The sequence below is a fragment of the Aedes aegypti genome, chromosome 2 (genome assembly GCF_002204515.2).
Source record: "Aedes aegypti strain LVP_AGWG chromosome 2, AaegL5.0 Primary Assembly, whole genome shotgun sequence".
NCBI lineage: Eukaryota > Metazoa > Arthropoda > Insecta > Diptera > Culicidae > Aedes > Aedes aegypti.
Window position 1 is genome coordinate 366,523,844 of NC_035108.1, and position 11,929 is coordinate 366,535,772.

At 36.4% G+C, this 11,929-nt stretch overlaps 1 protein-coding gene and 1 non-coding gene across 2 annotated transcripts; one reads left to right on the forward strand and one right to left on the reverse strand.

Annotated features, from left to right (window-relative positions):
- The first annotated feature begins 6,506 nt into the window (after positions 1-6,506).
- On the forward strand, positions 6,507-7,592 carry LOC5577604 (pupal cuticle protein 20). Its single transcript, XM_001656548.2, has 3 exons — positions 6,507-6,665; positions 6,735-6,885; positions 6,950-7,592. The coding sequence occupies exons 1-3, from the start codon at positions 6,648-6,650 to the stop codon at positions 7,468-7,470; spliced, it is 690 nt and encodes a 229-aa protein (XP_001656598.2). The 5' UTR covers positions 6,507-6,647; the 3' UTR covers positions 7,471-7,592.
- A 3,575-nt stretch (positions 7,593-11,167) lies between these two features.
- On the reverse strand, positions 11,168-11,239 carry Trnaa-agc. The gene has a single exon. It is a non-coding gene; the product is annotated as a tRNA-Ala (tRNA).
- Between the last annotated feature and the right edge of the window lie 690 nt (positions 11,240-11,929).

The following is an 11,929-nucleotide window of genomic DNA, read 5'->3' on the forward strand; positions in this document are numbered from 1 at the left end:
ATCATATGTAGTTATATAATCGAACGTCATATAGTATGCATAACCTTTGTTCATTCAATCGGCAGTTCTTTTGAGTTTTAGCAATTTGTTTTTAATCGAGAATAACCAAATACCTCCTTCCTTTTGATTGAATATCGTTCTTTCTAGTACACCACTATATCACTAAAGACTATTCTTAAACCTTAAACCTGAATATTTCGTGGAAACAGATAACTCGGGCAAATGGCATTCGGAAAAAAAGGACCATTCAGGGGTGTAGTATTTGAAGAAACGAGATTGGGGGAAAAGCAGTACAAACATTGATAAACACATCTATGAAAAACGTTGATTAAAACGAGTCATCTCAAAGTAGGAACTTTTGATCGACAAGTACCGTTGTGTCTCGAATTCCGTACGCACTCATATTCCGGACACTCATTTTTTGTAAGGTAATGTGGTTGAAATGTTTCGCTGAAATATATCATCCAGGGGTCTTTCTTAGCCGCACAGCAAAAAGGTCTAAAATTTACATGGCACGTAATTTTTCATAATAATCATGTGAAACGAGTTGCAACTGAACATTCAACGATAATTAATGTAAACTGTCTCATTGCATTCGAAAATGCTTGCAATCTTGAGTGAAACTGAAACATTTCATGATCTTCTATCCAACATCCCCTCCTTATGAACAGCGTTGTGCCCTCATAAAGTTGCCTACACTACAGAATCGACGGGAACTTCTTCAACGATTACTGATATTCGACCTGCTCAACAACAACCTTGACTGCTCCGATCTCTTGGAAAGGCTACGCTTCAACGCACCGGGAAGGTCGACGAGAAGATTCGATTTCTTCAGAAGGGCTACGCATCGCACTTAGTATGGGCAGAATAACCCTCTAAATATGTGTTGTCAACGTTTTAATGAAGTGTACCACTTGTTTGATTTTAATTTGTCCAAAAATGTGTTAAGATTAAGCATTAGCGCATAAGCTGTACGATAGTAAGTTTTATCGAAGACTTTTACAATAAAATAAATAAATAAAAAACATTTGCCAATATTGCATGCTTTCTTGCATCTAGAAAGTGAAATTGCAAACAAGAATGCTCAGTTTACATGATTCTACGCTGAATATTCTGTCAAAAATAAAGCACATGGATGGATCGACGCTTAACATTCCATGTGCATTATTTATGATTGAATTTTCAGCGTTAAAATCATGTATACCGAGCCATTTTGCATGCGACATTCTTCGAGAGAAGACGTTTCGCGTTCAATATCAAAGATTTTGTTAACAATGTTGTATATAATAGATGTGTTTATAGGTTTTACCATTGAATAATACATGAGAAATGGCTTTGCATGATTGAGGCTAAAATTACGTTACGTGTAAATCTAATATTTTTTTGGTGTACAAGTGGTTAGAGTCCGCGGTTACAAAGCAAAACCATGCTGAAGGTATCTGGGTTCGATTCCCGGTCGGTACAGGATCTTTTCGTAAAGCAAATATCCTTGACTTCCCTCGGCATAGAATATCATCGTACATACACACCAAAAAATCTTAGATTTACACGTAATGTAATTTTAGCCTCAATCATGCCATTTCTCATGTATAATTCAAAGATAAAACCTATAAACACATCTATTATATACAACATTGTTACCAAAATCCTTAATATTGAACGCGACACGTCTTCTCTTGAAGAATGTTGCATGCAAAACGGCTCGGTTTACATGATTTTCACGCTGAAAATTCAATCATAAATAATGCACATGGAATGACAAGCCGTCGATCCCAAGGGTGGAACTGGCGGCTCTTTACTGCTACCCCAACGTGTCGCTGGTTCTAAAAAGTAAACAACCATACAAAATTCCGACCAAACAATGGTGAAGGCGTAATCAATTTTCTAGAAAACATCAATTTTGGGAATGAAGCCAAATTTGCTAATTTAATTGCAAACAGCGCACTGCAAGAGCACGTAGCAAATAACTGCTTACAAACAATATCTCTCAAGTGCATTGATTACCTGAAATTTTGCGAATAATATTTTTTACTTTTCCGCGTTAAGCCTTAAAACTGGTTCTGGACCTAGGTTGGCGGCTTTTCAATTTTACTCCCATTTGACAGCCGCCCTCCACCTTGGTCGATCCATCCATGTGCTTTATTTTTGACAGAATATTCAGCGTAGAATCATGTAAACTAAGCAATCTTGTTTGCAATTTCAAGATACAAGAAAGCATGCAATATTGGCGAATGTTGGATGTAAGATCATGAAATGATTCAGTTTTGCTCAAGATTGCAAGCATTTTCGAATGCAATGAGACAGTTTACATTAATTATCGTTGAATGTTCAGTTGCAACTCGTTTTAAATGATTATCATAAAAAATTACGTGCCATGTAAATTTTAGAATTTTTTGCTGTGTACGAATACAAAAATGGCAACTTTGGCAAAAAAAAAGCTCTCAGTCAATAACTGTGGAAGTGCTCATTGAACACTAAGCTAAGAAGCAGGCTCTGTCCCAGTGAGGACGTCATGCCAAGAAGAAGAAGAATAAAATATCATCCAATTAGGGGTCATGCACAAATTACGTCACGCTCCAAAGGGGAGAGGGGGTCAATCCGAGCGTAACAAGCCTTACAAAATTTTTGAAGGACTCATACAAAAAACGTGACAAAGGGGGTGGGAGGGGAACGAAAGTCGAAATTTATTCGTGCTGTTCGAAATTTGAAGCATGGTGCTAGGAATATGAGACAGAATGATCACAGTGTTCGGCATTTGAATCAATATGTTTTTCTATACTTTTAAGTTAAAATAACATCTTTATCGGCTCATCCAACACCTGACAGTTGGACTTTGTGAAGAAATAAAAATTTTCACGAATATGACTGACCGGGTTGATGGTCCAATGGCTACTGCTTCTGCTGCATAAGCAAAAGATCATGAGTTCAATCCCAAGTCCGTCTCTTTCCCCTTACTTTGTAGTTGTACACCCTTAGAAAATATCATGTAAAAATAAGTCTACATAGATGCACATAAAAGAAGCGAACCTTTTGACATAAATTTAGGTCCGTTCTTAAAATTACATGATTCCAACGAAACAAAAAAAAATACACGGTATGACGTAAAAACAAAAAAGACTTACTTTTACGTTATCTCGTAAAATTAAATCCTTACAGATTTCACGTCATGCCGTGTGTTTTGTATATTTCTCAAGGCGCACAGACAAAGAGCAGGAACACTTACCGTTTAAACGCCAGCAAAAGGGTGCAATATATTGCACGTTATATTCGCTATCCAGTAACGAAAATCTCCTCCAGAATCACACTGGTGTCTGATATGAACACAAAACTAATTTAATTTCACACAATGCTTCCGATACTTCCGAAATCTACCTGTTGAAACCATTTCTAATATCACGAATGTTCAATTCATTGATTTGGAACATAATATACACTGCGATTATTGATTCTTTTTTATTGTTTGGAGACAGTCACTAGGGCAAATCTAGATCAATGCTTTACCCGTATCTGCGATCGCTGAATCACAAACCAGAAGAACTGTGTGTTCCCATATCGGATCCATCCAATCAGCTTGATCAATACCATTCCCTTTTCGTCAAATTCGTTATTACCACACTAGTCAATGTGAACAGTATTTACTAAACTGTCACTGCTTGTAAAAAATAGCACCTCAGTATGATCACAATTCATTTTATCACTTTTTATCAATTGCAAACAAAATTACTCGCGCTGTATCGACCATGTTTAGAAACAGACTTGATGGTTAGCATGACATTGTCATAAAAGTGGATAATCATGTAAATTTACGTTTAGATAAACCCATAAATAAGTTTGCGTCAAATTTTTACAGCTTGAAATATCTGGTTTTAGATTGGAAACGTACATTTTTAATAATGATGTAAACGTAAGTTGTTGATCATTGAAATGTTGTAATAAGTCAGATATCACATAAATTTAAATCAGATTTTGATTTAAGTTGCAAAATATTTAATTGCAAATAGATTTACGTCACCCGTAATTCTCATTATTTTTAAGAGTGTGTATCTTTCACTTGCTTCTATCTTCCACTCTAAATATTGTAAAGAAGAACACGTAGCAGAAGTTACTAAAGCACACAAAGGCACAGAAAAAAGACATTTACAACATTTCAAATCAAAAGTTGCAGAACATATTTACAATGAACAACATTTCCTTAACACAAAAAATATTAAACTCTTACGACATATTTCAAATCCTTGGAAGCTTGACGTAGCGGAAAGCATAGACATTTTCAAACAAAACAACTTTGTAGTTGTATCTTTGACTTGCTTCTATATAATATATAATAGTTGATCTACACAGTTCATAGCATTGCCCGAGACGGACAAAAAAAACTTTCCCTACCCTTCCATTATTCCATCATTTTAGCACGCCTTTCCTTACGCCGGATACATAGGCAGACTGCTAACCAAACATCAAGCCTCTCTGCCTTATAATTACCACCCCTATACCTTCTTGCATAAACCGGTCTACTATGGGAGCCAGTTTAATGCATCATCAATTCCTCCCTCTTCCCCTCTTTGGTCAGCATTCTGACGTGGCAGGCGCCATTTTTGACTTGCGAAAATTGACTTGTAATAAGTCAAAAATTGTTGTCATTGGTGACTCTTATGCCAAACATCGTAATTGACGAGCGCTCTTCAGGATATTACCCTGATCAATACCCTGATAGCCCTACTAGTTTTTGTCTCTTCTAGAAACCTTACTACGATTGAATTGGTCTTAACCGACTTTAGTCATATTTGTAGCCAACTGGCTATTCACGCTGGTTTTGATTCTGATCATGTCCCTGTTACATTTCAAATATCCCATGAAGCGATTTTCAATCCTATCAGCTCCACTTTCAATTATTTTTGAGCCGACTGGTACACATATAAAGCATATAATGATAGTAATCTTGATGTTAACATTTCTCTACAAACAAACATTTGAGCATTGACAAGCTCTTCAAACTTTAACAAATTCCTTTGTAGAAGCCAGAGACAATGCAATACCTAAACTGCCCATAAACACATAATTGTCCCATGTGAAATCCCAAGGAAATCCAGCAAAAATGGGACTCTATCCCCTTATTAATAGAACATCAAAACTTTGTCTTAAGAACAAGCTTTTGATATTCAAACAAATTTTCAGGCCAGCCATGGTGTATGCTGTACCAATATGGACGAGCTACTTAATACCAGGAAGAAAACTCTGCAGAGAATTCAAAATAAAATTTTGAATATGATTCTGCAGCTTTCTCCCTGGTATACTACTAATGAATTATATAGAATATCCAATATTGAAACATTGGAACAAATGTCAAATAAAATCATTAATAATTAAATATTGTTAACAAAATGTTAATAAATGTTTAATTTAGTTTTACCAAATTAGGATGATAATAAATTTTCGAGCTGTTAAGTGGAATACCTATAAGAAAATAAAAACCCAATTTAGTATTATACCATTTAATTCCACTAGACTTTGTATCCTTTGAAGGACCTCAACTGTAAGGCCGTCTTCAGTGTCGAGTCTAGTACACGACACTGAAGACGGCCTTACAGTTGAGGTCGAAATACGCGTTTCTGTCAGAGGATAAAAAATCTAGTGGAATTAAATGGTAAAGTACTAAATACGGTTTTTTCATTAACTTAAATTAGGATGGTAGTGTTTGTCTAACACAAAACACCTAGATTTAAAAAATGAATGTAATATTTAGTATGATACGAATAACAAATTAAAAAAAAAATCTGTTATCACATGAATTTGTAGATCAAAAACTGCTGTATATTATCTTCCTCCTACGTATCGATCCAATCCACAATGAAAAAATGAAAACATTCAGTTGTTTCAGCTGCCAATATTCGACTAAAAATACAAAAACTCTCAAACAGGAACGTTTACGATCAATTATCTAAAAATAACTTTTCTTCAATGTATTCCTGTCGGGAGTTCAAATCCGGCAACGCTTCGGCCAACAACCTCCGACGGCTCGTAGACTACGACTGATTATCACTAATCTAACGACTTTAAGGACGCCATCCAAAGGCTTGCCAAACCATCCGTGCGGTGCTTTATCTTCTTCCATTTGCAAACTGGATCGAAACAACTTTCCGGATTCTTCGGTCCCCTCCGAAGGCAACTCGAAACAACGATCTTCCACCCCAAAGACGCCCATGCAAATTAATTCACGCGCTAGGCAGCAACCACTTGCCCCATCGATTCGAGCCCACAAATCAACGATGAAGATTCGCTACACATTTAGGACCGTCGTCTGTTTTACGCGCATAATCTAGATTCCTGTTTTCTTATTTTTTGGACGATTTGCTGCAAAATAGGCAGACTATTTTTCTCTTTCTCTCCGATAAATGTCTCTAGTCTAACCGGCTCGAAGATGGTGGTGGTACCTACCTTGTATGGGGCAAGTATGGGCTCATTTCGAATTCACACAATACCGCCGAAAAATTAGAAGTTTTTTCTCCAACGGAATCTACTAGCGATTCTACCCCATTTTAGAAGCGTATATAAACTAGAGCACTTTTCCAGATCATCACATCATTTCACTTGCCTCGATCAAGAGTAGAACATCGTTTTCAGTGTTCAGCGTCGTTTTCAGAAGAACCATCATGAAGTGCCTAATTGTGGTGAGAATTGACCGTTGTGAAGTGTCGAAGGGTTGAAGTGTTAATTTAATTTGGTTTGTGAACTTACAGCTCTCGATTATGACCGTGGGCTGTGCCCTTGCCCAGAACGTCAACGATGGTCGCTACTACCCAGAGGTGTATGCTTCCAAGTTCGATGACGGAAAGTGGCGCCCAGATAACAACGGACAATATCGTGGAACTCCAGACAAGTTTGGTGCTGGTAAGAGACTTTGAGGGATAAAGTGCCTTTAGAACAGTATATTAAACATAGTGATATGTTTCAGGATCGGGTTCTGGTAGCCGTTTTGGTGGTGCTTCAAGTGTTCCTTCTGTCAATACCTTCGTTGCTCCAGTAGCCCCTGCTCCTGCTCCAGTTGTTGTTGCTAATCCTGGTGCTGGTCTCGGATTTGGAGCTGGATTCGGCTCTGGAGCTGGATTCGGATCTGGTTTCGGATCGGCTGGCGCCAAGAAGAGCAGCTTCGGCAGCGGTTCAAGCAATGGTCAAAACGTTGGAGTCAAGGAAGATACCCGTGAACTGAATGAAGATGGTTCCTACTTCTACAAGGTCCTGAGCGACAACGACATCGAATTCTCTGAAACTGGACGCGTTGAGAACCTTGGAGCCGATGCCTCGGCCATGCGTGTTAAGGGATACTACGAATTCGTTGGCGATGATGGTGTCCGTTATCGCGTTGACTACATCGCCGACGAGAATGGCTTCCAGCCCACTGGTGATCATCTGCCAACCCCACCACCAATCCCAGAGGAAATCTACGAATCTCTGAAAGCCCAAGGACTCATCTAAGTGAAAACCTAAGAACGACAATATACGGTGTTCAATAGAGTGTAAATTGTGACCTGATTGAGGAGTGAAGAATGTAAAAATTTGAGTGTATAAAAATACAATAATTATATCATACAACTGTAGCAAAAATGTTTATCATTTCGAACATCATCACAACAAAACTATTCAGAACAAAGCGCTAGAAGGTTTCGCACAATAAAAACTTGAAAACTATTCACATTAAATAATGAACGAGATGCTTTTGAATAGTTCTTGAAGTCTTCAAGGCCGCAAGTAAAAGATGCATTCATAAGCATGAGTATGAGCAGTGTCCACTCCATGGTTGACCATTAGGGCGATTCAAAACTTGACAATGTTTGAAAATTGATACTCCCATATTCTTATCATCCTTTCCATAAAAAAGTGGTCTGTGAAATTTTCAGCTTTTTCGGTGGTGATTTAAAGGTGACAATGAAGGTTTATATGGTTGTTGAAGATAAATTTGAACTTACATTCCTAACGTGTTTGGAAAATTTTTCAAGATTTCTACATAGCAATTCCCATAGAAACCTACATCATCTTAGAATCATTTTCAAATCACCACCTAGAAAGCTGAAAATTACACAGAACTTTGTTTGTATAATAAGGATGGAAAGGAACATATGGGAGATTGAATTTTTAAACATTTTTTTAAATTTTGAATCACCCCATTCATTAATTGATTTGATTTAGGTAACGTCTGAACATATAATAGTTACCTACTTAATCAAAAAATTATGTTTCGGTTCAAGGCCGTATCTCTCCATCTTAGGTTTTGACTTACGCTCGCTAAATGCCTGCCCTGTAACCAATGATGGATTTGGGCTTCGGGGGGCTCAAGTTAGATTGCATAAAGGGGGTCCTAAATACAAAATTAATTTTAAATGCAATTTGTCGCATTGAATTTGAATATTAAATAATAGGTAAGGTGAAATTATATAGCAAAGAGCTAATTATTCAAATTTGTCGTTGTTCAGACAGATGTTTTCAGAAAAACGTACCCAGGTACTCGAAATATCAAAATATTTTGATTATTCTCTGTTATAATGAAACTTATCTATTTGATGATACATCTGTCAAAATTTATGGAGTCCGCTTAACGCATTGTTGGAACGCTAAAATATCATGTAGTTCATTCTGTCTAAACACCAATCAATTGATCTCAATTCAGGCTCCTCACTAGTATTTAATTCATATGATTTTGAACTGCATTATACGGACCTTGTATGCATTGGCGAATCTACGATTTTTCTGGAGGGGTGCCAGGGGAATAGCAAATTCTTGTTTTTCACATATAATGTCAGTCGCAATAATCACGATTTTCACTTATTTCGTAGTTTGCATAGATTTGTATTGATTTTATTTCTTTGCGATTTTGTATTACATCGCTGCACATCAGTGATAATTGTAAGTATCTATTTTCACTACGGAAAATATTCATTCTAATACAATACAAAAATATCTTCAAAATTTCTTCTAGAGCAGTCACGCGGAATGTCCTTTGTAATTTTTCCTCGAAAATTTTTGGTAATTAATCATGTGCTTCCAATGGCTTCCTCTAAGAATTCTTTTGTAGATTTACTCATAAGTTATATCCTATTTTTTCAGTGCTTTCTCTAAGACCTCTTTAACCAGTTTCAATTGTGCTGGATTCTCATTAAAAAACATCTCCGAGATTAATAAACAGGCTTTCTGAACGTTTCAGAGAGTTTCTCGAAGAATCTCTTATAAGTGACCATCTTCATTCAGAGTTCACTCGACAAAACCATTTTTCAATGACTACATTAAAAAATTTTGAAAGTTCAAATATTCCGATAAAGTATATGTTCATAATTTCATTCAAAAAATATCAAAAAGTACTCAGAAATGTCCAGGAAAGTTTACAGATTTATTCGGAGGATTATGTTTTTTTCTAGAATGGATTCTTCGAAAAAAACATCTCAGATTCATCCTACTATTTTCGGAGTTTTGTTCCTTCAAAACAACACTGGAATTTTTTCTAGGATTTTTCAAAATAAATTTATTCAAGGTTGTTGCAGTTCCATAAATTTATTCCGAATATTATTCACGGGAGTCTTCCATAAATAATATCTGGAAATCTATCCATTCTCTATTTTTGGTTCAAGAACTACCTCAAGAATACTTGAATGTTTCTTTTAAGGATATCTTGACAAATTATTCGTCAAATCGCTCCATATTCACATCCCATTCAAATCAGATTTCTAGATTAACACATAAAAAAGTTTTTTGAGAACTTCAAAATTCGAGAAGTCACTGAAGAATTTATGGAACTACTTGACGATAAACGACACAGAAAAGCTGTATGTACTTTAAAAGCTCTCATCCACTTTTCTTAGTTTTATTATAACGAACAATGATTAGCGTTAAAATGGTTAAAAAATATTTGCATGAAAACTTCTATGTTTCATCATACTATGGCAAACAGATAGATGTAGAAACCATTTTTTTTCTATTTGCAGAAATTACAAACCAATTATGGAATTTTGCTAGTACTGAACAAGTTTCATTGGAATATATTGACGGTACTTTTTTAAAAACTTGCCCAAGATGGTAAATTCGTTATGTAAGATATTACTGCATTTAAATCTAAGAGGATATTTATGAATAACTTCCAAATTTTTTTCAAAAATTCCTGATGTATTTTCAGAAATCAAGAACCATACGTATAAGAATTCTGCAATTTTGTTGCACATAAGGTTAACATAGTACATGGAACAAGTAGTTAGCAAAATTAAAAGGGGTCCGCGTGGTCTGTAGGGATTTGAATTCTAAACTTGTAACCAACTCAGTTATTGGAACACTAAGTGGCTCTGTAGCTTAGTTGGTAAAGCGCTCGTCTAGCATACAAGAGTCCTGGGTTCAAATCCCAGCCGAGCACGTGGGTTTTTTTTTTATAATTTCACCCATAATTTGTCGATCTTTACCACACGTGATGAGTTAATTAATTTAATAACCATGCGGATTGGATTACCGAACAGCTCAATATAAGCGTCAATTTTCTAAATAAGCTGTTATTTAGCTACCAATGTTCAGCGCCGTAGCGTGCGGTTGGCACCCGCCAAGGTCGCCAGTTTAGAGGGACATCTTCAACATAATTTTCAAGATTTGACTGCTTTTCAAAAAGCTTGCCTGGTTGAGATTTTGCTTATTTATTTGGTGTTTAGTAGTTTTCTGAAATCTCAGAGAATTCTACAATCTTTTCTTTACAATAACAGTTATGATGCAAGTCTTGGTAAAACATTCTTTAATTTTTAGGGAGTTATCGTGGCTATCGATTTGTGTTTCAGGGGTAAGCTTTTAAATCCTTGGAGTTCTTTCTGCAAAAACTTTTAGTACGTTTAAAAGTCGTTCTAGAATTTCAAAAAGAACTTCCAATGAAATTTTAATTATATGTTTAATAATATGTTTTGATTAGCTAAAGGGCGCTGAAATGGAGGTTTGCCAAGGACGCCATGAGGCCACGCTACGGCTCTGCCAATGTTACTTGAGAATGCTTCGCTGAATTACGGTATAATGCATTTTTTGGACAAACGATTTCTATCAATTTGTACAATCACGAGGCATTGGGCACCCAATCAACTATATACAATAAAATAATAAACTCATTACGCGTGGTAAAAATGGACAAATTATGGGTGAAATTATGAAAAAAATCCACGTTCTCGGCTGGGATTTGAACCCAGGACTCTGATATGCTAGACCAGCGCTTTACCAACTAAGCTACCGAGACACTTGGTGACCCGATAACTGAGTTGGCTACAAGTTTAGAATTTAAATCCCCACAGACCACATAGACCCCTTTCATAACCTATATCCATTTGTTTAGTGTTGAAACTGTTTGCCTATCATACCTACATCGCTTCCACAACAACTGTATTGTGGGAAAAGAAAAGATGCGGGAAGGCATCTGTGGGGATTTGAATTCTAAACATGTAACCAACTCACTTATTGAATCACCATGTAGCTCGGTAGCTTAGTTGGAAAAGCGTTCATCTAGCATACAAGAATCCTGGGTTCAAATCCCAGCCGAGCACGTGGATTTTTTCATAATTTCACCCATAATTTGTCCATCTTTACCACGCGTAATGAGTTAATTAATTTAATAACCATGCGGATTGGATTACCGAACAGCTCAATATAAGCGTCAATTTATAGACAATAAATGTTTGTTGCGCAATCTAAGCCTCCTTTTTTCATCAACAGGACCTTATGGGATTTTTGTTTCTTGTTTTCATAAACGTCAGATTGCCTTATGGAAAAAAAACATTAACCCATCATCACCTTTGAACATTATTGTCATTAGCGTTAGCGTTAGCGTAGTTACGGTATGGGATCATCCAAAAATGACGTCCATCATTTGGGAGAGGGGGGGGGGTCTACAAAAGTGTGACAGTGCATGTATAAGGCAATCCATGAGACA